The sequence below is a fragment of the Meriones unguiculatus genome, chromosome 3 (assembly GCF_030254825.1).
Source record: "Meriones unguiculatus strain TT.TT164.6M chromosome 3, Bangor_MerUng_6.1, whole genome shotgun sequence".
NCBI lineage: Eukaryota > Metazoa > Chordata > Mammalia > Rodentia > Muridae > Meriones > Meriones unguiculatus.
Window position 1 is genome coordinate 35,143,533 of NC_083351.1, and position 26,009 is coordinate 35,169,541.

A 26,009-nucleotide genomic window follows, 5' to 3' on the forward strand; every position below is an offset into this window, starting at 1 on the left:
AAAGGTTTACCACTGCAATGTAACGACAGTCTCAAGAGAGCAAGAGTGGAAGCTGTCTCACATCAATAAAACTTGTATTTTATAGTACAGTTGCACCATGCATTATTTAATCAGTTATTTATTGATGAGGATTAAATTTGCTCCCAATTTTTACTATTACCTTCTGAATTTGAGTGTGTGCATATACATAATACATTTATATTTTCACTTATCAGTAATTTAATTTTGGGACAAAATAGGCTCCAACTTTGAGCGCTCTTATCACCATTTTTTGACTATCCCATTGTCCCCCTTCTGAATTAAAATTCTATCTGTATCACACACAAAACAAGGCTATAACTTTGGCCATTACTTTCACATACTGTGTTTGTGTATGTATTACTGATAGCAACTCTTGGGACTCTGCTTAGCCCTGCTCAGTTGCGACCACACTGCTGACGCTTGCCCTCACAGTGCTCCTTGTTCCCATCTGTTTGTACCTTTCAACTTCACTACTCAGTGCAGTTGCTAGCAATACCCGCCTCCCACTTTCCTGGGCCACATCCACAAGTCTTCCCTGGCAAGCTTTGTTCAGAGGGTCTTTGGAACAGGAAATAGAAACCCTTGATGATGCTACCAGAGCAGAACTGGTGTTAGTGCTCCCTAAGCAGCCTGCAGCCTCTTTGGGTAATATTCAGATAAGTAGAAGTGTTGTCTGTTGCAAAAACCCAAGCTAAACCTCCCTCCCAGTTCCCACACAGCTAAGGACAGGCCCAGAGGAGAGACTGAGAACAAGTGCTGGAGTCAACAGCACAGCACACAGGGCTAGAAGCCATTCTCAGGAGAAAGACATTGAACATTTGGAAGAAAATGTTGCTGTAAAGTGTGAGGTTTGAGGTGCCGTGACAGGGAGACAGCACTTTCTCTGATATAAACAGTTAGTTCCCTTTCCACAGCTTCAGTTTGGTAGTCAAACCTAGTCCACGAAATTAAATGGCAAGGTGCAGGAATGAGTCATACATAAGTTTTAAAAAGCGGCTATCAGAGCACTTTGTCATCATTTTTCATTTTTATTAGTTACTAATCTCTAACATGCTAAATTTACAAGTTACATTTTACTAGAGCTAAGCATGCATAGAAATCAATATATATACATATATATATATTTATTTATTTATACATATACCACTTAGTACTGTGTGTGATGTCAAGCATCTTTCCGGAGCTTGGGATGTATCCCCTAAGGATGAGAGGGACAAGTACACACTGATATCAGTTAGCATATCACTCAGATTGGAGGCAAAAGTGGATGTTGTCTTTGTCAAAACAATCTTTTTAAAGTCCTACACTGCAAATGGTTTCACTACGTAAGAAGCAATGGGTGGCAATGACTGGACCCTGAAGTGCATAGCATTGTTCTTAGGTTGACCGGGTAAACTGTATAGGCTCACCAGAAACTGACATCTGGATTTTAACTGCTCCCTCTCACTGTTGGCAGTCTAAAGTTCTGAATGAAACAAGCTACTCTAGCACCGTCACAAAGTCATGGCCAGATTCAAAACTGTAGGCACGGGGGATGGCGAGATTGTTTGGTGAGTGAAGGCACTTGCCACCAACCCTGATGACCTGAGTTTGACTCCCAGAACCTGACATGGTAGAAGAGAACTGACTCCTGAAAATCATCCTCTGACCACCACATACATGCTTATGGTACATGCCGTGTACACACAAACACAATATATTAAAAAAAAAAAAGAATTTTGCAGGCACAATTCAGGGGTCCAGGATGAGTAGCAGAAATAAGCTAAATGAGAATGACCCTGTTTGGGCAAATGTATCACTTCACCCATTGAAATCTATGGATACAGGGTGCATGACCATTTAAAATAAGAGACTATGTACAGAATATGCAGTGCTGCAACCTGCTACTGATGACATGCTCCACAGTTACTCTTCTAATGAATCTTATTTTGGGGAGAGGGGTGTTGACTATTGAACCCAGCACCTTAAGCATGATAAACAAGCTGCATCTCCAGCCCTAATGGTTCTAGCATACATTAAAAATGGCAATAGTTTCATGAGTTGATGTTCATTACTGAGTCCTTCAGACCTGGGTTTTGAGGGATATGGTTTCAACCAGGAATAATAACAAGTGGGAATGGAGTTCATGACATACTAGTTCCTTATCCTTAGGATTCTGTTGTAATGAAAATATTATCATATATATAGCTTAATTTATGGTATATGCATTTTTTACATTTCAGTCTCAAAAAAAAATTAAAAGCCATCTATCTATATGAATGTCCAAATTTTCAAGGAAGATTTGATAGTATGGTTGAAAATTGCATGCTCTCTCCATCACCTTCCAATTTGAAGAACTGCAGAATCATGAATAATAAAAAAGCACGTTAAAATTTTCAGTAAATCCAGATGGGTTACTGATGTCACTGTGAATTTCCCAAGAATCGCCTTGATTGCTGCTTCACACGTAGGAACCTAAATTGATTATCACTTACCAGTTGCAGTGTATTGGTTTTAAGTGATAACCGCTGCTGCAATCATATTGGCACCCACATTTACTTTAAGATTGTACAAACATTAAATCTGCATTTTGGGCAAATTAAAAACACCCAAGCTTTAAGAGGGCACATCCCGTCATTTGCTCCCTAGCCTTGAGACTGTGGAAGACAGTGGACTGCATCTGGAAGCCAGTAGGAGCATTAGCCAGGAACTTGAAATTCCCTTCTCCATTTTGGATCTCAGTTCCCCCTTTTGCAAAACGGGAGGGGGTGTGTTGGATTAGATGTCCCTTTCACTCATGACACTAGGGTTTCTGACTGTTCTCTAGGCTCACTAGATGAAACTGACAACGAAGTACCAGGGGCCTGGTGAGCACTCTAGTCATTTCTAAGACAGAAAAAACAGCAAAGGCATCTTGTACCTCAGAACACAAATATGAACACCAGAAGAACAACATGGATTCTGTACTGTCAGCTTAAGGGTTGCTAACTGCTCCAATGTCCTGTTATAGCAAAAGAAAACCCCAGATCACGGGATACATGTTTGTTTATCCTGTCTCTCGGCTGCTTTCGTGTAGCACAGCTCCCCAGGCTCTGCCTCATGACATCATGCTTTGATTCTCTCTTCTTTCCATCTCCTTCATCCTCTTTGGTTTCTTCCCCCTCCCTGCCTTTCTTTCTCCTCCCAAGCCCGCGATGGAACCTAGGGCCTCTTACATTTGCTGGGCAAACACTCTGAGTGGGCCACCTTCCCAGCACTGACAGACACTGAGCCTTACGAAGACAGTTGAGTGTTTGACCATTGTCTCAAGACTATATTTAAATAATGCACTTTTGGTGGGAATATCACAGAAATGACGATGGAAACTCACTGGATCTCTCTCTCTTTAGTGAAATCATTTATCCCTCACTTCTATTTTCCCTTCCACTAAGAGAAAGATAATCACTATGATTCAAAGGAATCTATACTGCATTTTCTCCACAGTCATATACATTGAAGCCTGTATTCGCACACACATGTATCTTAATAAAATAATAAACATAAGTACATAAAGGACTTTGTTTCTGCAATTTGCCCCTTTATCCATTTAACTGTGTCTTGAATCTTATGATCTCTACAATGTAGATTCATCTCTTTCAAAGGCAGCATGGGGTTTTGTTGTCATTTTCGATGGTATTGATGTATTATCGGTATTTTGTTCCTTATTATTATTAATAAAGTTATAATAATTACTAATAATTTCCATTATTACTAAAATAAAAATATTTTATTGTTGCTTTTTTTTTTTTTGACAGGGTCTTTCTATGTAGCTTGGCTGTCTTGGACCTTACTCTGTAGACCAGGCTGGCCTCAAACTCAGAGATCTGCCTGCCTCTGCCTCCAAGTGCTGAGATTAAAGACATGTGCTATCATCCAGCTTAAAAAAACACAATATTTTGTGACAGAGTTACAAACATTATTTGGGAAAAATAAACATACTGCTTTTACCCCTATACCATAAATCTAAAAATCAGGAAAAGAGTTCACCTATCATTTAGACAAATATTACCAAATAGCTTTTTTCAAAACATATCTTCAGTTTTTATTCCCATGCACTGCATGTAATCTCACTTTTCTGATTGCCAGCGATGCTCTTGTCATATATGCTCCATGACCTTTTGGATTTTTTGTTCTGTGAGTTGCCAGCCAAAGCTCTTTGCTGTTGAAATAATGGATTTTCTTTTTCTGACTGACTACATATTTGTTCGAGGCTCATTCAATTGTCTGCCTCTGTGAAACTTTCCCACTTTTCCTAGGCAGCCAGCTATGCTCTCCTCTGCTTCCCCATAGCGCTGCTTACCTGTGCCAGTGTCTTCATTTACCAACCACTGCATGCAGAACTCAGTTACTCACAATGTTAGCCATGACCTCACCGTGTGCCTGGCCTTAGGTTGGTTGTCAGTGGAGATACAGAAGCAGGTCACTGTAGTCATAGCTAAGTGTTGTTTTGAAATAGACTTGGCAGTAGAGAAAATAGTGTAAGTTCCTGAGTCAGCCAGGGCCTGGGTTTGAACTCCAGCCTCACTACTTTCAAGGTGTGTGACATAGACAAGTCACTTGACCTCTCCAAGTCTGGGTCTTCATACTCGGGGAAATAAGGTAAATAGCCCCATTAAAGAACTGTTTAAAAGCAGCTGAAAGACATTCAATCTGAGACGTCTAGCAAAGGCTTATTACATGCTGAACTCCAGGTAAGGGTTCATTCCCCTGCCTAGCAGTGGATGAATAGTAATTGAAAACAACTATTAAGGTTAAATGAGGCTAGAGAGATCACTCAGCAGCTTAGACTACTTGCTGCTCTTGCAAATCTGGGACAAGACACCACAACTAAGGCAACTTCTTTAAGAAAAATCTAATCTGAGGCTTACAATTTCAGAGATTTAGAGTCTCTGACAGCAGAGCAAAGTCATGGCAGCAGGAAAGCTGAGGATTTCTATCTTAATCTGCAAGTAGGTGGCAGAGACACACTGGGAAGCCTGTGGTGGTTTGAATAGAATGGCCCCATAGGTTCCTATATTTAAACACTGGGTGCCCAGTTGTTGAACTGTTGGAGAAGGATTAGGAGGTATGGCCTTGTTGGAGGTGTGTCACTAGGGGCAGGCTTTGAGGTTTCAAAAGACTTTGCACAATTCCCAGTCTCTCTTTCTCTCTCTGCCTGTTACTTCCAGATTGAGATGTGAGCTCTGAGCTGTTCCTGTCATCCTGCCTTCACTCTGTCATCATGGACTCTAAACCTCTGAAATCATAAGGCCCAAATTAAATGCTTTCTTTTATAAGTTGCCTCGGTCATAGGGTTTATCACAGCATAGAAAAGTCAGAGATCTCTTCTGAGCACTCACATCAGGCAACTTACATCTGCCTGTAATGCCAGCTCCAGAGAATTTGATGTCCTTTTCTGGCCTCTGTAGGCACCGGCACTTATGTATATTCTACACACACACACGTTTCTTTATTCAATAAAATGAATTTTTCAAAAGGAAGTTAAGGTGAACCCTGGCTCAATGGTCAGTCCCAGCTACTTGGGGGCTGAGGAAGAAAAATCACGAGTTCAAGGCCTGCCTGGGTTACTTAGCAAAAACCTGTCTTAGAAAAAAGAAGCAGATGTGATGGGTGAGGGGAGCTGTTTATTAACTAATTAATAATTAAATAAATTAAGTTTGAGCTCAAGTTTTCATAGCAAGCATTTTTACTCACTGAGCCATCTTGTCAGCTCAAATAAATCATTAAATATAAAAAAGCAGAGTTAGGTTTACTAAAAGAAAAAATTTAAAGACAAACTTAAGCTCAAGGTTTAGCAGAAAGAAATGCTCCAAGAAAAATAAGGCACATCCAGGTCATGGGCTTTTCAATGGAGACTCGCTGTCAGTCTATCGGTCTGTCTGTATCTAAGAGAACATTTTTAAAGATGTGTAAATACTTAGTTCTAGAACCTAATAAACTGGGTTGGGGAGGAAAGGTTTACCCCTCTGCACTGAGGAGGATAAGAGTGAACAAAACATCCCTGTGGTCACATCCTTTACAGTGGCTCTTCCTACTATAGCTTTCCATCTTTGCCTGGCAGTTTAAGCAGGTTTTTGCTTTGTCTGTGTCCCTTCTCACATTCAGTTGCTATGTGACATGACGTAAGGTTATCATTGCTCTGGGGAGAAAACAGGTGTTTCCTTCCTCAAATGGTCTCTCAAGAATGTACTTCTCAAGAGAAGCTTCAATATTTATTCTACATATGCCACTTATCCTCTATAAACCTGAGGAAAGACTGGCTTAGGTCTACTTCCCGGGTTATTTCTGGACACATGGCGGAGAATGATCTTTTTTTTTTTTTTTGAACTGTAGACTTTATGGTCCTGCATTAGTTACTTTTCTCATTTTCTCAAATTCCTTACAAAGAGCGACTCATGGAGGAATGATTTATTTTTGGCTCCACTTTGAGGGGATATAGTCCACCAAGGAAGGGAGGCATGACAATGTGAGGTAGCTGGTCATACACACTATACTTCTGTCATTTAGCAAGTTGTTTATTTCTTTTTTTTGGTAAATTGAGATCAACACTAGCAATAAAAATAATTACTGAGCATGGTGGCACAAACCTTTAATCCCAGCACTCAGTGGGCAGAGGTAGACAGATCTCTGAGTTCAAGGCCAGCCTGGTCTATATAGAGTTCTAGAACAGAGACCAGCCAGGACTACATGATAGAGATACTTTCTCTCTCTCTCTTTTTGAGAGATCCTGTCTTAACAATCAAACACAAATAATAATAAAAATCAGAGCTGTGTTCTGGTGCACCATTAATCCCAGCACTTGAGTTCAAGGCTAGACTGATCGTTGAAGTGAAACCCTGTCTCAAAAACGAACAAACAATAAACACAACCTCAATGGTTGTTAAAATATGACAGAGATGGTAAAACAATATGCTAAAAGAATTATTTATGGCGCTCCACCTCCCCCTGTCTTACATGGTGAAATTGAAGAATGAACCCAGGGCCTCCTGCACGGTACGCAAGCACTTTACCTACTGAGTTACGTCTCCAACCTCATAATGAAACTTTTTTTTTTCTCTTAAAGATTTGACCAGGGGTGACCAATGCTGAAGGCAGCGAACATAGTCTCGTAGTACTAGAAAGAACAGCACTGACTCCGCTTTGCAGGAGTTACAGCTCTTCGAGGTTCTTAAAGGGTTAAAAACGCGGAAGCAACCCAGCGTGCACTTTACAACCTAAGGGTGGAAAAGCCGTGAGGTCACCTATCACAATAGCGGGGGACAAAAGCCAGACACCCTCGAAAGAAGCCTTTTCTCACGCTGGCATTTCCAGGGTTCCTCTCCGAAGTCGCCTACTAACCCCAAGTCCTCTACTAACCCGGGCCTCCACCCGAAGAGGTTCCAGAAGCGCAGGGCGCCACATGCTACCACGAGGGCGTCAGCCCGAGCGAGAGAAGAGACGGCCACTGCCGGCCCGCCCAAAGTATCATGGGAATTGTAGTTTTCCTTCCTGCTCCTGAGAAAGTGGGCTCACACTTTCGCCCTGCAAGTATCGTCTCTTTCGTATAACTCAGTGAGATAAAATGCGCACCACAATTTATTTCGGCAGGTATACTTTTCGAGAGACTGAAGAAAACCGAACAAAACCCAACTCAAAGTTTATGGGAGGGGAAAACAAAGAGTTAATAGGTGTTACGCATGCGCTCGGAGGACTCTCGGGTTGGGCGGAAGAACAGCTCCCGAGAGCTGTGTTTTCCCCGGAAGTGCCTTCTCCTCTCTGGAGTCCGCGCGGACGCGGCTTCCTTACCTCATTTGTCCTCGCCCCTCCCCGTTCCTCTACGTGTTTCGGTTCCTGGTTGGTGCTTCCTGGTCGCAGCCGCGGCAGTGAGTATGTGTGAGACGGACCCCGAACGGTCCGCGGCCGGGGGACCCCTGCCCCGCCTCCGCCTCGCCCGCGGGGCTGTGGAACTAATGCGTGCCCCTCTTTGGCCGTCGCCTCCCGGTCCTTCGTGGCGCAGCGCAGCGCAGCTAATGGCCTCTCAGCTACGCGCTGCCCCACGCGGCGGCTCGGCATCCCGGCTAGGGTTTGACCCGGAGGCCAGGGCTTGGGAAATGCTGGGCGGCGATGGCCTTGAGGGCACCTGTTTTCTGTCTGCTTTACCCCACCGCTTTACCCACGGTTCACCTGCCTGGGGCAGTGGGCCAGTCCCTAAACGTGGAGGCCTCCCTTCACTGAGGGGAATCTGGCCCTCAAGGGTGCGTCCAGTCCGCGGCCACTTTAAGCTTGTGCTGTCAAGTAGCCGCAGCAGGAGTGGACACAAAGAATCTGCCCCATTCCTTACTGAAAGCGAGTAGATGCAGAGTATCTTTCCTTAGATTAACCCTTTACCTAACATCCTAACAGCAGACAGTAGTAATCAACTTATGCAAGAACTGCCTTTACAGTGGGGAAGCTGGAGTTGGGAGTTAGGCTTGACTTCCAGCCACTGATTAGCTGCTGACCCTCAAAATACCTTGAGGCCGAGTGATTTCAGATTTCAGGATTGAATGAAGGAAAAATTTCAGGGCCTTTAAAAAAAGCCTATTGGATAATTTCCTTTGAACCTGTTTACCCCAGGAAAAATCACCCTTAAAAAGCTTCAAAAGCTCTTGACTTCGTTTTGAACATTTGGGTCTTAAATTGAACTGTTTATATTTAAGACAGTGTTATGCTTTGGGGACAGTTTAGTATTGTCATTCAATCAGAGGATGGGGAATGAACTGAGGAAGAAACTGAAGGGAAAATTGTCCGATAACTGCAAGGTTAACAGTGCATGGGAAAAGAACAGCAGCTGATAGGGGAAGGCATTGTTTCCAGATAGAGTCCCAAGAGTAGTTGGAAGATAACATAAATAAATTCAGCATACTTTTCTACCACAGAGACATGGCTGTTCTTTCTCTTTGATGTGACCAGTTTGGATTCTTTACCTCATTTGATTGGAGGTGGCAGTAACAGTTGAAAAATGGGCTGAAATTTTAACTGTTGTGGTTGGTCTCGCTTCTATTGGCATTGTCAGTAGCACACTGAGATTCTTGTAACTCATAAACCTAAGATGAGAATAAACTATTTATTAATCAGTTTATTCATTGACCACTGTAGATGTAAACATTGCGGTGGAGCTGGTGTTCAGCTCCTGGTAGCGTACTGGCTTAGCATGCCCAGGACCCTGGATACAATCTCCAGCACCACAAAATGAGTAAGACCAAATTCTAGATTGGTCATACCTGAGATGACCAATGGCACCCACAAGGAAGATCCAAGCTAGATATACTTTAGAAGGAAATTAAGAGCAAAATGTCCAGAATGACCAGTAGGTAATTTTCTAAGGAGAAATATTGGCTTTAAAGTTTCAGTAAATTCTGAAAACCTAACTAACTTTTGTCTAGCTTAAAGAAATTCAGTAACTGAATGCCCTCCTCCCCCATTTTCTTTTAAAGTGAGTGGTTTTATTTCTTTAGATAAGCTTCATTCTCACATCTGATATTTTACATTTTAATATGTAAATATGATCAGTCTTTTGTAGTCTCAGTGCTTTGATAAAATCTTTTCTTTATTTACTTTTGGGGGATGGATTGCAGAAGGGTTGAGAGGATCTTTAGCCCATGCTGACTTGGAGTTTACTTAGTAGCCAAGACTTTTCCTTGAAATCCTGATCTTTCTGCCCAAGATTACTGTGTGTCCCTGTGCTCCACCACTCAGGGCTTTGGAGTACTACTTGAAGAAGGAGGTTCTTAAATAGTAAATTTGTAAATCTCAATGTCTACTTCTCCTTCTAATTAAAATGTCTATTACAGGTTTTTTTTTTCCTGTAGAAAGTAAATAGATAATGTGTCTGATAATTTAGATGTTAGAACCTGTGCACATATAGTAATATTTATTTGAATTTATTTATTTAAAAATCATAGTGATACTTGGCTTAGAGTCAGGAACATGTGAGTCATCCTAGCTTGTGTTCTTAATCATCTATCCAGACTTCAGTAGGCCTCATTATGTCTGTGGACCTGTTTCTTCATATTAATGTAAAGTGGGCTATGTGAAATAATTCAGTAGATACCTTCTAGATTTAAATGTTTGTCAGAGACATGTGCTAGCTAGTTAAGTCTGCTTGGGAATCCTAACGGACCAGAAGCTGAGAAAGCCTTCTGAGTTGTGTGTATTTGCACGCGTGCATATGTATGCATATATACCTCACACTCATCTGAGTATACGTTTAAAAAATTAAGTGAATTTGAATATAATTAAAGTTGTAACAAACCCAAACAGCTTGAAGCAAACCTGGCAAACATGAGCTACATAAATAGAAGAGGGCATGTTATGCCAAAACACAATTTTCAAGTACAGAAGGCACAAAATCCTCTTAACAGCCATAGGGGCTAAATTGTTAAATTCATTTTTCTACATTTCATGGGAAGAGATAAATCCTTAGACCCAAAAAAGTCAGTTTTTATTATGGCTCTGTAGTTTATTTCTGGCATACATTCACAGGTGTGCCTGTGGCTCTGTTCTTAATCCCTTTCCTTTGGGATGGCTCCAAGAGTAGTACAAATTCGTAACTCTGTAATTTAGCTCTTTAATTTTTTTTTTCTTCTGTGCTGCCCTGGAATTAGGTTTTATCTTAAGTCCACACTGGATCCTCAGGATGGATCTACTAAGGATTTTTGAAGGAAGCATAATTCCTTTGACTTCTTTTGAATTAATTTACCTATTAAATAAAAAAGGAAAGAATTCATCTTTCATTTGAATTCCTCTGAGGCTAACATTTCAATATAAACCGATAAATGTCATGTGCACTATTATTCAGACAGCCACATTCAACTTGTTTGACAATAACAGCATAGCAACTTGAAAGACAGTACAAGGAGGGAACAAGGATACTGCATCCTGTGAAAGAAAAAGAGACAGTAATTTTGTTTTGTTCTGTTTTTTTTTGTTTGTTTGTTTGGTTTGGTTTTGTGTTTATTTATTTATTTATTTTTTAAAGAGGGTCTCCTAGATCAGGCTGACCTTAGAATTTGCTGTGTAGCTTCGGATGACCTCTGTGTCTTCTTACTTCCTTCTGGGAGTGCTGGAATTACACCAAAATCATTCCTTTATTTCTGTAAAACAAGACCCAAACTCTAGCTTGAGTTTAGTGCATTTTTGGTCCTTAGATTCTTGGGATCTGCTGGTTCTCTTAGAAAATCAGACAAAAACACCTTGTTGTTCTTGCAGAAATTCAAACCTATGAAAACAACCACTCTTTCTTAATTGTACTGGTGAAGCTATAAGTGGAAGAAAAAGTTGGTGTTGTCACTTCTAGGGTGCTCCTGGCATGTAGAAAAGCATGCTTTACTTTCCCCAGAGCTGTTATTTTGATCAGCATTCCTTTGGTAGATAATTGAAACATCTGCTGTATAGATTTTTGGTTAACGCTTTGGAATAATAAAAGACAACTGAGAACTTATCCTGTCACAATTTCTATATTTTTGTCGTGTGTTAGATCTTTTGTGGGGTTAAAGAACAAAGGCTTAATGATAGAATTCATGTTTTTAAAACATTTATAAACATCTCCAAATATACTGCTTGAGTATTATAATGTATTGTTTGACGGAGTTCACAAAGTCCCTGTCCTCCTGGGATTCTGATCTGTACTTCTGGGACATTTACATTAAATAAATAATTAGAAATGTGCTGAGTGTTTTATGAAGCACTATGGAAACCTCTGAAATAGGGTACTTAATTCCTTCTGGTAAGACGTATTATAAAAGCTAAATTGAAAGATGCAATGGATTTTATTTATATATGCACAAGCAGAAAGTTTTTTTTAGATATTCCCAAAGCTGTGATTTTTTTTTTTGTCTCACTGTTAGGTATTTAGGAAATTTGTGTTTCAAATGCATTTGTATAACTAACATGGGAATAAACATAATATTAAGTGTGTTTTAGGTGTTCTTCTGGCCAAGGGTCTGTAGGTCATAGGATAGATTATTTTTATTATTATTACTAATAGTAGCAGTAGTAATAGTATTTGCAGTATTGGGGATCAAACCCAGGGTTATTTTACATACTAAGCTTGCACTTTATTGCTGAGCTGTACCCCATCTGTTTTTAAATTGATAATAAATACACTAACAGTAAATGTGAAAAAGGCTCTCTGTTGGGGATTTTAGCCATACTGTGGTAGTTTTCTTGTGTGAGAAGGTAACCTGAAAAGAAGGGATACAGAACAAAAGACTGAAGGTGGGTGGAGCGGGTGGCTCTTCGGTTACAGCCTCTTTGCAGTATGATAAATAAACTCTTTTTTTTTTTTTTAATTAATAGAGCTAGGTAACTTGGCACATTTTAATTTCAGCATTCAGTTGGTTGAGGCAGGAGGCCCACTTTAAGGTTAAGGTTAGCCCCGTCTTATATAACAAGACCCTGTTTAAAGAAAAGAAAAAGAGGAGAAAAAGATGTCTGGAATAAGGAGAGAGATACTTTGAGGAGTCTAATATTTTAGAGAGCAAGTGTTCACTGTCTAGCAGTGGGTCTCAAACTGTTTCATTTTCTAGTATAACTTTAGGATGTCTGCATTGATGTGTTCAGCCTGTTGGTAGTAATTCTTACTTGCGAGGTCTGAGTGTCATTCTAGTGCCGCGCTTCTCAAGCTGTGGGCCATGGCCCCTCTGGGTGTTGAAGAACTCACACATGAGCTAGCCTATATATCAGATATTTACATTACAGTTTATAACAGTAGCAAAATTACAGTTATGAAGTAATAGTGAAATAATTTATGGTTGGGGGTCACCACAACACGATGAACTGTATTAGGAAGGTTGAAACCACTGTTCTAGTGATAACAGGATTTATAAATTCATGGGAAAATGGTGTTCTTAAGGAAAAAATTAATATGTCGGGAAAAGTGATAGCCTTAAAAGTAAACTCTGGGGTGATAGGTACTTACTAAACAAGATCTTAGCTTTTAAAATATATTCTTGTATGACTTTCTCTTTTACAGCATTCAGGTAACTGAATTTCCATAATGTTTGGTGGCTATGAGACCATAGAAGCATATGAAGATGATCTTTATCGAGAAGATTCATCTAGTGAACTAAGTGTTGATAGTGAGGTGGAATTTCAGCTCTACAGCCAAATTCATTATGCCCAGAGTATACATAATGCCAGCACGGAGGAAGGGTATGAGGAAAAGAACTGTGGGAATTCAGAAGCAATGAGTATTCAACCAAACCAGAAGAACTTAATCGTCCTTTCAGATAGTGAGATTATCCAGCTATCAGATACACCAGAAGTCATCACATTATCTGATGAGGATAGTATTTATAGATGTAAAAGAAAAAACCTCAAAGTCCAAGCACAAGAAAAGGCCGAAAGACTTGCTTCTCCTCATTCTAATAAAGCAGCTAAGAAATTCAAGAGGGCTGATGAGAAGCCCGAAGAGAGATCAAGTGTGGGCCGAGAGGTCATGATCATAGAGGTCAGCTCAGATGAAGAGGAAGAAAGTGCCACCTCAGAGAATGAAAATGTGGAAAGCTGGATGCTCCTGGGATGTGAAGAAGATGATAAGGACAGTGGCATCCTTCTTAACCTTGTGGGGTGTGAGAACACTGGTGCTGAAGGTTAGTATCATGTTGACTATTTGAAAAGTACTAAGGTCTTTATTAGAGGAGGACTTCCTTTCCTAGGTAGAAGACCTGCAGGGTCTGATCCATTTAATTTCTTATTTTTTGTTCTTGTTTCTTATGAGACCCTCCTATCAGAAGCTGTTCTCGTGGTACTTTTTCTGAACATGATAAAGAGTATATTAAAGTACCAAGGAAGCTGCTTCTACTATAAGCAAGTTCATAGCGTTTCTTCATGTTTGGCTTGAGTTGTTCTGGATCAAAACCTTAGTTCTTTTCTCTGTTTGTTGGCACAGGTGAGTACTCCTCTTACTTAGCTTTGTGTTCTTATTTGGCTAACTCTGTTGGAACTGCCTCTTACATGGTTTGCTTATCCAGGGTTTGGCCAGGTCACAACTGTGTAGAGTGCCTAGTGCACTAATGACAGAAGATACGGGATTGATATTTCAGGAACTCCACATCCAGTTAGACAGGCGATAGGACAGCTTCAAATTCTGCAGTAGATTGTAGGAAAACACAAATGTCAAGCACCACATTCTCGAAGATGAAGTTTTGCTCCTTCTGTCACATTGTTATCACTGGGCATTCTCAAAAGTTCCCTTCATTTTCCTTCCTTTTCTCCTAATGGCAAGTCTCATGCAGCTGTTTTCCTAATTGGTCTTCTCTTAACCTGCTCTGCACACTAGTAGTCGTGAGATGTTTTGTGACTCATGATACTTTGCTGTTGTCTCAAAGCCTTCAGTGCCTCCCTACTGTTTTCTGAGGAAATGATGACATTAAATATAGAGCATGCTTGGGTCTCCAAGGAGTGGCAAACCTTTCGTTTGTTTTTTGAGACAGGGTTTCTCTGTGTAGCTCTGGCTGTCCTGGAACTCATTCTACAGACCAGGCTGTCCTCAAACTCAGAGGTTCACCTGCCTCTGCCTCCCAAATGCTGGAATTAAAGGTGTGCACCCTCACTACCTCTGGCTCAAGCTATTTATTTATTTATTTATTTATTTTTTAAGGAATTAGGTAGGCAATATTTTAGGCTTCCAGTCTATAATTTTTTTTAACTTATTCAACCTCTAGTTGGAAAGTTGCCATGTCTAATACTTAAAGGAATGGGGCTAAAGATGTAGCTCATTTGGTAGAGTACATGTCTCGCATATATGAAGGCCTGGGTTTGATCAACACCATATAAACCAGTTATGGTAATGTACAGTTGTAGTCCTGGTTGTTGGGAGGTAGAAGCAGGCGGGTCAGAAGTTCAAGGTCAGCCATGGTCGTATACCAAGTTTGAGGCCAGCCTCAAATACATGAGATCCTATCATAAAAAGAATAATATTGGAGGTGGCTGTTCCAATAGATCTTACTTAGAAAACAGGTGGCTAGCACAGGTTGTAGTTTGATGAGCCTCAGAGTAATAATAAAAAGGACAACAACAACAATAATAAAAAAGGAAAGTAGTTATACAGCAGAATCAAAATTCTGAATAAGGGAGAAATAATGTTTCTAGGTAGAAGGGAAGAAACTTCCAGAGATTAAACCTGTTTGTTCAGGAGGTTTTGTAATATGAGATTGGCTCTATTTGTTATTAAATTAGTCTTACAAGTTAACTGCTAAATCTTTTAATATTTATAGAGGTAGAGAAGAAAAGTTGTACAGTGTGGTGGGTTGAAGTTGATGAGGGAACAATAAAAGCTTATGTATGATTTTCTTGGGAAAATACGAGTGAATTGGGAAGAGGGCAGTGGAAACTAACAGTGTGGAAAGGATGAGTGCTGTGGGGATACTCTCTGTTAGCAGTTATTTGGAAAATGCAATCCCTTTAAAACAGTTGGTTGATCCCACTATGACCATAGTTTTATTTTTAGTATCTGGTAACTGAGAAAATTAGTAAAAAGCTGCCAATACTCTTACAAGACGTTGAATTTTACTAATCAGAACACTGTTCATTAGTTAATACACATATGTGGGAGATGGCCTTTATATGACTCGGTACCCAAGCTGTAATTAATTGTCTGACTCATCAGGAATCTGGAGCCTAGAGACTGGAATTCATTAAGCCAACACATCAGCAATAAGAAAAATAAAGATCACTTTAAAGTAGTGTTCATTCAAAATTAAAGCAATATAAGCTTATACTGAATTCACTGTGAAGGAGTCTGTTCTTTGGTATTTGGTAGTCTACAGTGGCAGAGACCCAAATACCCCTTTCTTATTAGGTTTTGAGGGTTTTTTTTTCCCTGAGTTTTTCTATTTGGTACCTTAGTTTTAAATCTAAAATGTTGTTTTATATTTTGCATACTGAAGGGAAAAGTTGTTTTTATTTTGTAACAGGTGTGTTTAAGGATACGCAGAGACAGTAAAGCTGATGGCAGTCTATAGATAATTTGTGAAAGCATAACCTGGGCACTGGCTTTATGAAAGAACGTGAAATGGGAACGGGTGGCTCTCAGAAAGAGAAGTTGCTGCTGCTGTGGACCTAAAGAGGAAGTAGCTCGATAATAGAAGATGGACATGAAGTGGTACTGGAGGAGGAGTACAGTGTGGGGGCTGGGCTGCCTTTTTCCTTTTGCATGATGAGAGTTGGAGAGATGGTTTGTATAAGAGAGGGTTAATAAAGGCAGGTTGTGGTTAGAAAAGGTAGAAGGGAAGACAGGGTTTATGTATTTATACATTTTTATTATTAAAAATTACCTCTTTAGTTTTATTTACATACATGTGCACATGTACACACACGCATGTTTGGGCCTGTGAATGCCATGGCACATTTGCGGAGGCCAGAAGACAGCTTACAAGGAAGAGTTAGTTCTCTGTTCTACCTTGTGGGTTCTGGGAATCCAGCACAATCTTCAGAGTGATTACCTATTGAGATGCCTCATCAGCCCTCGTTCATTAAAATTGTGGGACATGGAAAGGAAAGGTGGGGCTAATAGAACTAACTGTACAGTCCTAGGACCCTGAGAAAAAAGGAATGATTAAAATACAGATTGGTATGAAAACACAGAAATGCACTTATTTTAAACTAGAGAGACAAATTGTTACTATATTTGTGTGAAGAGACAAATGTAGTAAGAAGCTATAGTAATTTTGCCACTGGAGACTGTGAATTTGGAGTCTCCAAATTCTGATAATAGATGTTACTGAAGTTTTGTGTTATATAAGTGAATACAGTTAGTGAATTTGAACTAGCCTATAAGTATGAAAGACTATGTAAATGCATACATATTTTTCATTTATAATTTTACAGATACAGGATTCATAGTTATATAGATTTTTAGCAATTTCAATATAATTTGTTTTCTGTAATTAAGTTAAGAATTACATTTTTGTTCAAAGGAAGAATTTTATAAAAATTTCTCTTTGGCATATTCCATTTGCCAGCATCACCATTCTTGAGCGGGGCTGCTGTTAAATAAAATTAGGGCTATTTAATATAGACTTTGTGATATGATGGCTGCCCTGGGAACTGAGAGGGCCGTTGAGTGACTAGGAGGCAGCTAACGTGTGCAACACGGATATGCTGGACAAAGGGATGAATCTTGCAAGCCAACAGAGCAGGATTGCATAAGATGTTGCTAAGCTACTCAGAATGGCATACAGTTTGAAATTTAATGCACCGGTTATTTCTGGAGTTTCCTATTTAATATTTTTTTAGACTGTAGGTGACCATGTGTAACACACTTTGAAGACCAAACCATGGATAGAGATGGGCTTTTCTGTTAGCAAAGCATGTCTGCTGCTGGGAGAGAAGGTGTCCCAAAAGAAACAAGCATGTTTTCAGTGGTGTGGCAAATGTCAAGCATTGTTTGCACAAGACGGCTACATAATAGAGACAATCAGTGCTTTAGGAATTATTTTTCTTGGATAGAAAAAGGATGTTTTAACTGTAGAAGTAATGTTTAGTTCTTCCTTGTAGATTCTTGCTAAGGACAGAATGTTGTAGTGGATTCCAGTGTCCTGTAAACCAGCTTCAACAATGATTCATAGTTGACATAGATCTTAGAACTTGGAACTGATTTTTTTTAAATTTATAATTCCATTATAAAATTATTTATAAAATCTTACCATTATTTTGAGGTAGACTATAGACATAATGTTATTTCATTGGTTCATACAGTGTATGTTTCACTCTATAAAACTTTCTGAAAGGAAAAGTCATGTAAAAAAAAATGTAATCATCACTCCCAAATAACTTGCCAATAACTTTTATCATCAAATATCCAGTCACAATCACAGACTATCTCCTAGTTTATTTTTTCCCTTAGAGGTAATTTGAATCATATCTGATCTTTATGTTGCAGTTTTTTGCTGATTTAAGTGTCCTTTAATTTATAGGTTACTCTGTCTCCTCTTTTAATTCTTTGTAATGTAATTATAGGAATTGGGTTGTTTTCCCTCTAGAATTTCCCATATGTATATTTTGTTTTATTTAGTGTATCTTATTGTCTTTCCTATGGCTTGTTTACTTACCATGTTGCCTTGATATGTAGGTCCATCTGTTCACTTTATATCTTTTAAAAATAAACATTTTTAAAATAATTATACTATTTTCCCCTTCTTCCTTCATCCAAACCCTCCCATGTTACCCACAACTTGCTCTTTCAAATTCCTGCCCTCTTTTTCTTTAATTGCTGTTATATATGCGTTTGTGTTATATATGTTTGTGTATTTGTACCCCTAAATATATAACTACAACCTTCTTAGTTCATATAACATTACTTGTACGTATATTTTTAGGGTGATCATTGGATAACCAATTGGCATGTTCTTCCTGGAGAAAACCATGTTTCTCCCACTCTTAACCTTCCTTAGTTGCTTGCATTTCTTTGCTGAGGTTGAGGCTTCATGGTCTCTCCTAGTTCCACCCCCTCCACTTAGCATCTCTACTGTTGTACTTGCTTAGCTCATGTTCAGATAGTCTTGATGGTGACAGTTGATGAGGAGAGCTTCTGACATTTCTAGGAGACAGTCTCATAGTAAACTCCCTAATCCTCCGGCTCTTACAACCTTTCCACCTCCCCTTCCAGGAGGTGTCCTAGGTGCAGCTAGGAAGAGTGCTAGGTGCAGGAGTTGTGTTGTAGATGTATCCATTGGGACTGGGCTCTGGTTTCAGTTGTTGTCATTTTCTATAATGGTTTCTTTCTGTTGTAAAGACATGTTTCCTTGATGAGAGGTAACAACTATATTTATTTGTGGGTATAATAATAACTGTTTAAAGTGAGTGTAGTTAGGGATTATACTGGTAAATATTATCTTTTTGAAATTTAATTTTGTCTTATAATTACATAAATATTTTTTAGTTTCCAAATCAACGAAAAAAGTAAAGCCTATTCAGATAAGCTTGTCTTTTAAGTATCCACCCTGTTCCTGCTCTTGCCCTTATGCATACAGGTTAAGAAATAAACAGTGCTCTGACTTTATGTAAAAAAAAAACAAAAAACAAAAACCATGTATATATTCTTGTTCTCTCTCTCTTTCCCTGTTACACTATTCTACATTTTTTCTTTTAATAGTATGTAATGAAACTGAATTTCTATTACTGTATAAAGATGTTTCTTATTCATAGGACTGAACTATTTTTGTATCTTTTATGATACAAAAATATGCTGATCCATGCTGATGATTAAACATGTAGTGTTTTCTGAAAGGTAAAGAATAACTTCAAAAAGCTAATGAATGATAAACTTGTTACACTATTATAAAATGAATTTTAAGCAAATGAATAATAGTGCTGTTACAACGGAAGAAGCATGCATTAGTTCTTTTGCTATTAATGCCTCGTTTATATTTCTCAATTTTGAAAGCTACAGATTTAGCAAAAATTAAATTGGTTCAGGATTTAGAAAGAAAATGCCCTTTGAAGAATGAAGACTATGGCCTTTTTAAGTTTAAGTCATATTAATTTCTGTTTTAGAAGTTCTGTGTTAATGCTTAGCATATCCAGCTTCACCCTCATTGTGGATACAGAAGAAAGACCTAAATGAGTTTTAAATACATTTCTGCCTTTTTTACTAGTGTTTTTTTTTTTTTTTTTTTCATGGTTATTTGAAGTTGAAATGAAGTCATGGCTCAGCTAATGTGAAATCACAGATTTTGAAATTGAGGTACACTTGTGGCTTTGAAAACTGTGTGTGTGTGTGTGTGTGTGTCAAAATTTTTTTTTCCCCAAACTATGTGCATAAGTTTCGGTGTAATTACAGAAAGTAAAGAACTCATGCAGAGCCCTTGCTGAGTTCCTGAGACTTTCTAGGCTTTCAGCTAAGGCTTGAAGCTGGAAATAATTGAGTAGAGAGGGTACCTACTTAAATTTAAAGTTTTTTGCATCTTTCCTTGTTCATGTCACATACATCACATGATCATTGCCTGCCAGCCTCATTTTTCTACCTCACATCTTCCTAGCATTTCTCTTGTACCTTCATGTCCTCCTCTTTTTAGTTTTTCAATTATTTGGTTTGATTTGGGCCTTTACATATACATTCTTTCTTCGTGAGTTAGTCTCTGCTTTGCCTGCCTGTTGAGTTGACTGAAGAATTGGTTATAATTTCTCAGTTAGATGTCAAGGTCTACAGCTGACTAGCTGTGACTTGAGGTAACTTGAGGGTTTTTGATTGTCTCTAGCATTTCTATGTACATAATATGTCTTTGTATTCCTTAAAGATATTTTATTTGATTTGGTGGCATCTTCTGATCTACTAGCTTATGACACAGTCTTAATCTTAAATTTTAAAAGAATAACAGCCTGCTTTGCAAGTCCCTTAACTTAGTAAGATACCGGGATTTAAGAGTTGTCATTATAGTCCCTGCCTTAGCAGCCTTAAAATACTTGAAAGTATAGAAAACTCATTGATGTTGTATTAAAATACATTTCTATAAGTACAAGAGGTGTTCCAGTGCCACACATAATCATACTAGATGAATATAATACACTTTACTTAAAAAACTTTCCGGGTGCTGTAGATAAGGCTTGGTTAGTTAAAAGCACCTGTTGCTCTTGTCCAAGTCATGTTCCCAGAATCTATGTGTTGGTTTATATCTGTAGCTCAAGTTCTAAGAAATTCAAAGCCCTCATCTGACATCGTGGGCACCAGGCATGCATATGGTACATATACATACATGAAGGCAAAATACTCATACATGTAAAATAAAATAAATCTAAGAAAATATAAAAAAATAAAAAAGCTCAGTCAGCAAAGTACTTGCCATGCAAGCATGAGGACATAATTTTGATTCCCAGCACCTGAGTAAGAAGCCTAGCATGATTGCATGCACTTGTAATTCCAGCCCTGGGGAGGCAGAGACTGGCAGATCCCTGTAGCTTGTTGGCCAGATAGCTTAGCATAATTGACAAGTACCATATCCCAACAAGAGACCCTGTCTCAACAAAAACAAAGAACAAAAAACAAAACAAAACAGCAACAACCCAGGACAGTTTCTGAAGAACAACACCCAAGGTTGATCTCAGTCTCCATGCCTGTGCACACATATTTATGCACATCGTGCTCATGCACATGAACACACTTACATAGAGGGGAGAGAGAATGGTGCATGCAATTGAGAGAACTTGGCAGCTGCTCATGAGTAGACCAGTGCACAAAGGATAAGGTAGGATCTCCAGTTTTAAGACCAGACAGGTTTACAAACTGAAACCTGTTCTCATAAAGCAATGCACAGGCTGGATACAGTGCCCCATGCCTTTAATTCTAGCACTCGAGAGGTATAGTTTGGTATACATACTAAGTTCTAGGGCCAGTTGTGGCTACATTACAGAGACCCTGTCTCAAAACAACAAATCAGCAAAACAAAAATAAGGAAATACTTTTGCTTTGTAGGCAGAGTACAAGACTCAGTTGAAAAGCTCAAGTAATATGCAAGAAAGAAAGTGAATATATAGTACCATTAATGTTTATATATGACTAGATATGTTTTGATAGCATGTCTTTTCACACAGCTATATTAACTGAAGTGAGAGCAGACATCCATGTTCTGTATATGTTCAGAGTGCTGTGGAAAATTTCATCGTCATGATTTTCTTTGTTTCTGACTGTTTCTTGTCTCTTTCTTGGGAACTGAGAGGGCCGTTGAAAATACAGTTGGAGCTGGGTGGTGGAATGAACACCTTTAATCCCAGCACCTGGGGAGCAGAGGCAGGCAGATATCTTGAGTTCAAGACTAGCCTAGTCTACAGAGTGAGTTCCAGAACAGCCAGGGCACACTGTCTTGAAAAAAAAAAAAAAAAAAAAGAAAGAGAAAAGAAAGAAAATGGCTATTTTATTTAGTTTTCTGGAAAGCATATTAGCTGGAGTGTGTACTATAATTTGTAATTGAATCAGGTGCTGTAAGTAGTTAAGGAAAATGACCACCTATTTAAGGAATCTCTAAAACAGGTCTTTAAATTTTTTTAAATTATTATTTATTTTGTATGTATGGGTGTTATGCCTGTTTGTATGTCTAGGCACTGTGTGCATGCCTGTTGCTCTCAGAGACCAGAGCATCATCAGACCCCCTGGAACTGGAATTGTAGAGGATGGTAAGTCACCGTGTGGGAATCAAACTTGAGGCCTCTGGAGGAGCAGCCAATTCTCTTTAACCACTGAGCCATCTCTCCGGCCCCTGCTTTTGAAAGAGAACATTTACAAAATACAATTTTGGCTTTTTATAGATTGTCCTCTTCCTTAATAGTTTGAGCATAGAAAAGGAACCAAATTGTTTAGTTTGGAATCATTGATAAATGAAGCTTTACTTTCAGTAATCCTTCAGATTTTTAAGGTAGTATTTTTCTTCTTTTTTTCATTCATCATCTTAATTTCAGTAATTACCATTCTTATGACAATCCTAGGCCCAGTTGGTCATAAAAATAAGTCGTGATTTGACACACTTCTCATGGATGTATAGTTTAATATCTGTCTTATAATTAAAAAGTAGCCATATGCTAGGGCTCCAGTGACTAAGAGTATCAAGGGCTCCCTCCCTAGTTGTTTATAAGCCTGGACTACACAATTCTTAAAGCTGCTTTGAGCTGTGTCTCTAGTTGTACATGTCACCTTTCACTTAACTGTTGTAAGGGCATCTTTTCTTTTTGTTTTGTTTTCTAATTTCTAATTAGCATAATGACTTGAGCTGTGTCATTCAGTGGTCCATGGTGAAGTTGTCATAGGAAGAGAAGAAATAAAAATGTTCAGATTCAACTTTACTTGTCAATGGGGTGAAGTTTAAAAGCCTCTTATGGCTATTGTGCAGCAGACTACAAATTTCACTGGAAACCCATGAAATCCAAGGCAGCTTTGGGTTAGATTCTAATAACATTTTGGAATGTTGATATTGTATGTCACTGGTTTTACATTGACTTCACTGTAGGCCAGCAACCTTGTTTGCATTCTTTCAAAGTCAGTTTATGACTTTCAGTTTAAATTAATTTATCATTGCTTTAAAATCTATATATTGTTAAGGAAGATAATTGAATTTTACTTTTGAAAAACATTTAGTAACTGGACTCAATTTTCATAGGTATACTAAATTCAGTAGAAATTGTTTTGTGGAAAACCACTTTGATATATATTTATTGAACTAATGACTTAGTACAGTTACTATTTAAAATGTTAATTTATAGGTTTGCTTATTACTTTGGAATGGAGAAGCATAAAATTAAGTGGGCAGCATTTTCATTCTCGTCATAGGAACTTGAGTCCTGATATGTTTAGGTGCATTGTTTAGGTTCTTGCTATAAAAATAGTCTACTGTATATAAAGATCATTTGTATAAGGTTACTAAGTATAACTGATATTTTTATGGTCAGAATATAATTTTTATATGAATGACACATGTTTAGATTATGAAACCTTTTTCAAAAGAAATACAGGAAGGTATTAAACTTTTTTCATAATCATAAAAGTTATGCTGATATTTTCTTTATAGATTTTATTTTTAAGATTTTGCTAAATTTATGCTCAATTTCAAGTAATTTGTTACTTTCTTAGGTATTTTCATTGTGGTTAATAATGAAGTGTTGATGGAAGCTTCGCAGTATTAAATTTTTTTTGTTTCATTGCTTATCTTTGATTATATATTAAAAGGTATTGAAATCACATTTTGGCATTTTTGATTGCTTGCTTAACTGTTGTCATTTTTGCTAAGAATAAGAGATAAACATTTTAGTTGAGCATCCACCATTTTCTTTCAAATTATACCACATTTTCTTTCAAATTATACAGAGCACAGAAAGGTTGCCTTTGATTTGCGTTTTCATTTTAGTGTTGATCCAGTTACATTGTGTCTAGTATAATTCTAGAGATAAAATTTTCTTTATAGTATCCATTTAGATTCAAGGAAACCAAGTATTTAAGTTATTTTTACTATACTAAATGTGTGGCTTTGATTTCTGGGACAAGTTCTTGACCTTAGGATTTCAGCTTTTGTCATTTTTGAAAGTTTGTTCACTGTTCTTATTCCTGTCTTTTGCAAACACAAAAGGAGGACAGCAAAACTGTGATGGTGAAATAGTTTGCTTTGCTTTAAGCTAGTCACATGCCCCCAGGTGAGAGAGTAGAATTTAAGAAGCTCAAGGGCTATTTATTAAGGGAAAGTATTTTTATTGGCAAGTCCCTTGAAGTGAATAGGTCACATTTGATTTTGCTTTGCTACTAGATGGCACTTGTAATAGAATTATCCACTCTAGGCAGAAAGTTCTACCTCTAGAGAACTTTTCAACACTCTCCATGTTTCTAGTTAATAAGGAATTCTAAAGACTAGGAAAGTTCGAACTCGTTATGGCTGATAAATAAATTTGCTAAAGTCATTCAAATTGTGCTTTAAAAAATCAAGTAAGGGATTTTGGATCATGGCGGATAAATTTAACTTAAGAAAAGTGATTTTTGAAGAGTTGAAGAACTACACTGACCCTGGAAGTTAGTTTGTACACTGTGCTAGTTGTTCTTATGTGTCTACTTTAAGCACAGGGAATTTTTGCCAGTCATTTTTAGAAACAATAATACTTTATACATTTAAGGAGAATTTTCATTGTTAATAAGATTTCTTTGTTACAATAAGAACTTGAAAGATTGCGTCAGTTTCATATAGGCAAGTATTTTGAGTATTCTCTCTACTCTTGCTTATTTGGGTTTCTTTAGACCTGACACATATTCTGTGGTAAATAAATATGACTTAAATATTGTTCTGTATTGCCTAATAATCCTTTAGAGCTGATGTCATATGGTTGAAGAGGTTCATAATATCCAGTTTAAATGTTTCTAAATCTTTTAAGTTCTCGGTTAAAAAAAAATTCAGGTAATAGCTTGTGAGATATTTGTGGGTTTTTTTTTTATTATATTTGCACTAAAATTTTCTGTTTAAAATATTTTCATTTGGAAAATCATCATTGTCGGGTTGAACAAAAGAAATGTAATGGTTGAACCAGAAACCATCTAATTTTCAAACAGTATTGGTTAGTTAAACTCACTTTGCGCTACAGTTCTGTGCGTGGGAGAGCTGTCCTTGCTGTGGGATCCACCTAATGCTGGTTAACAGGAGTAGCAAAGAGTCTTTTTCTGTTGGATGGTTTTATTCCTTTGATTATTTAAACCTTGAAGATCATAGGTTTGTGTGCAAGTTTTTAAAGCAATATTAAGCAACGACAATCCTTTCTCTTCCTTTACATATATGACATGCATGTGTCTATTTTAGCAAAAAAAGGAAACACTTAACTTCTTTTGAATCTTGGTATTTATTCTTTAAAAATTGATTAAACCAATAAAGTTTGTTTAGGAATCTCAAAAAGATCTTCAGTAGGGTACCTGCAGCTCAGCAGTCTATCTGTGCAGATTTCCCTGCCTATTGTGGCTGTTTGCTCATTTAAATTTCCCATGGCTTTGGGTTGCCGACTTGGTTTTCTGCAAGAGTGCCCATGCTTATTTGGTCATATATTCTGAGTGACTTTTCTGCTTTTTCTTTCTTCTTATTTTGTTGATTGCTAAGAGGACAGAGAGAATTTTTTTTTTTAAACCCTAAACTTGTTTCTTTGTTATGATCTTTTTTCTCTCAGTCTATCTTTTTCTGTGTTGTTTTGTTTTGCAGATTGGGAAGACTTACTGTGTTGTACTTAGATCAGTGGGGACTAGCAAAGAAAACTAATTTTGTTCTTGGTTTTGTTTTTTTTAATAATAGTAGCAGTTTAATTCCCTAACTGTTGAGAAGCTTAAAATATATGTTAGCTTTATTCATGAAATTGTTGGAAAGATATTAATCCTGAAAATTTCTGTTCATGCTTATTTTATTTAGAATGAAAAGATTAATTGTTGCTGAATCAAGTTTTAATAGTAAAAATACTAATTGTCAGTAAGGAATACTATTATGAAGTCTCAATTTAAATATTGT

At 37.9% G+C, this 26,009-nt stretch overlaps 1 protein-coding gene and 1 long non-coding RNA gene across 3 annotated transcripts in view; one reads left to right on the forward strand and one right to left on the reverse strand.

Annotated features, from left to right (window-relative positions):
• The window catches only part of LOC132653038 (uncharacterized), a 32,116-nt gene extending 24,637 nt beyond the window's left edge, over nt 1-7,479 (reverse strand). The window contains exon 1 of the long non-coding RNA XR_009590675.1: nt 7,396-7,479. This is a non-coding gene — a long non-coding RNA (uncharacterized LOC132653038). The remainder of the gene's footprint in view (nt 1-7,395) is intronic.
• Nucleotides 7,480-7,779: 300 nt separating this feature from the next.
• The window catches only part of Zcchc7 (zinc finger CCHC-type containing 7), a 176,690-nt gene continuing 158,460 nt past the window's right edge, over nt 7,780-26,009 (forward strand). Inside the window, exons 1-2 of one of the 2 annotated variants that reach the window (XM_060379853.1) lie at nt 7,780-7,901; nt 13,034-13,652. In XM_060379853.1, coding sequence (XP_060235836.1) covers nt 13,058-13,652 — 595 coding nt within the window. In that variant the 5' untranslated portion in view covers nt 7,780-7,901; nt 13,034-13,057. Of the gene's footprint in view, nt 7,906-13,033; nt 13,653-26,009 lie in introns of both variants that reach the window. The other variant, XM_060379852.1, reaches the window with a different exon arrangement.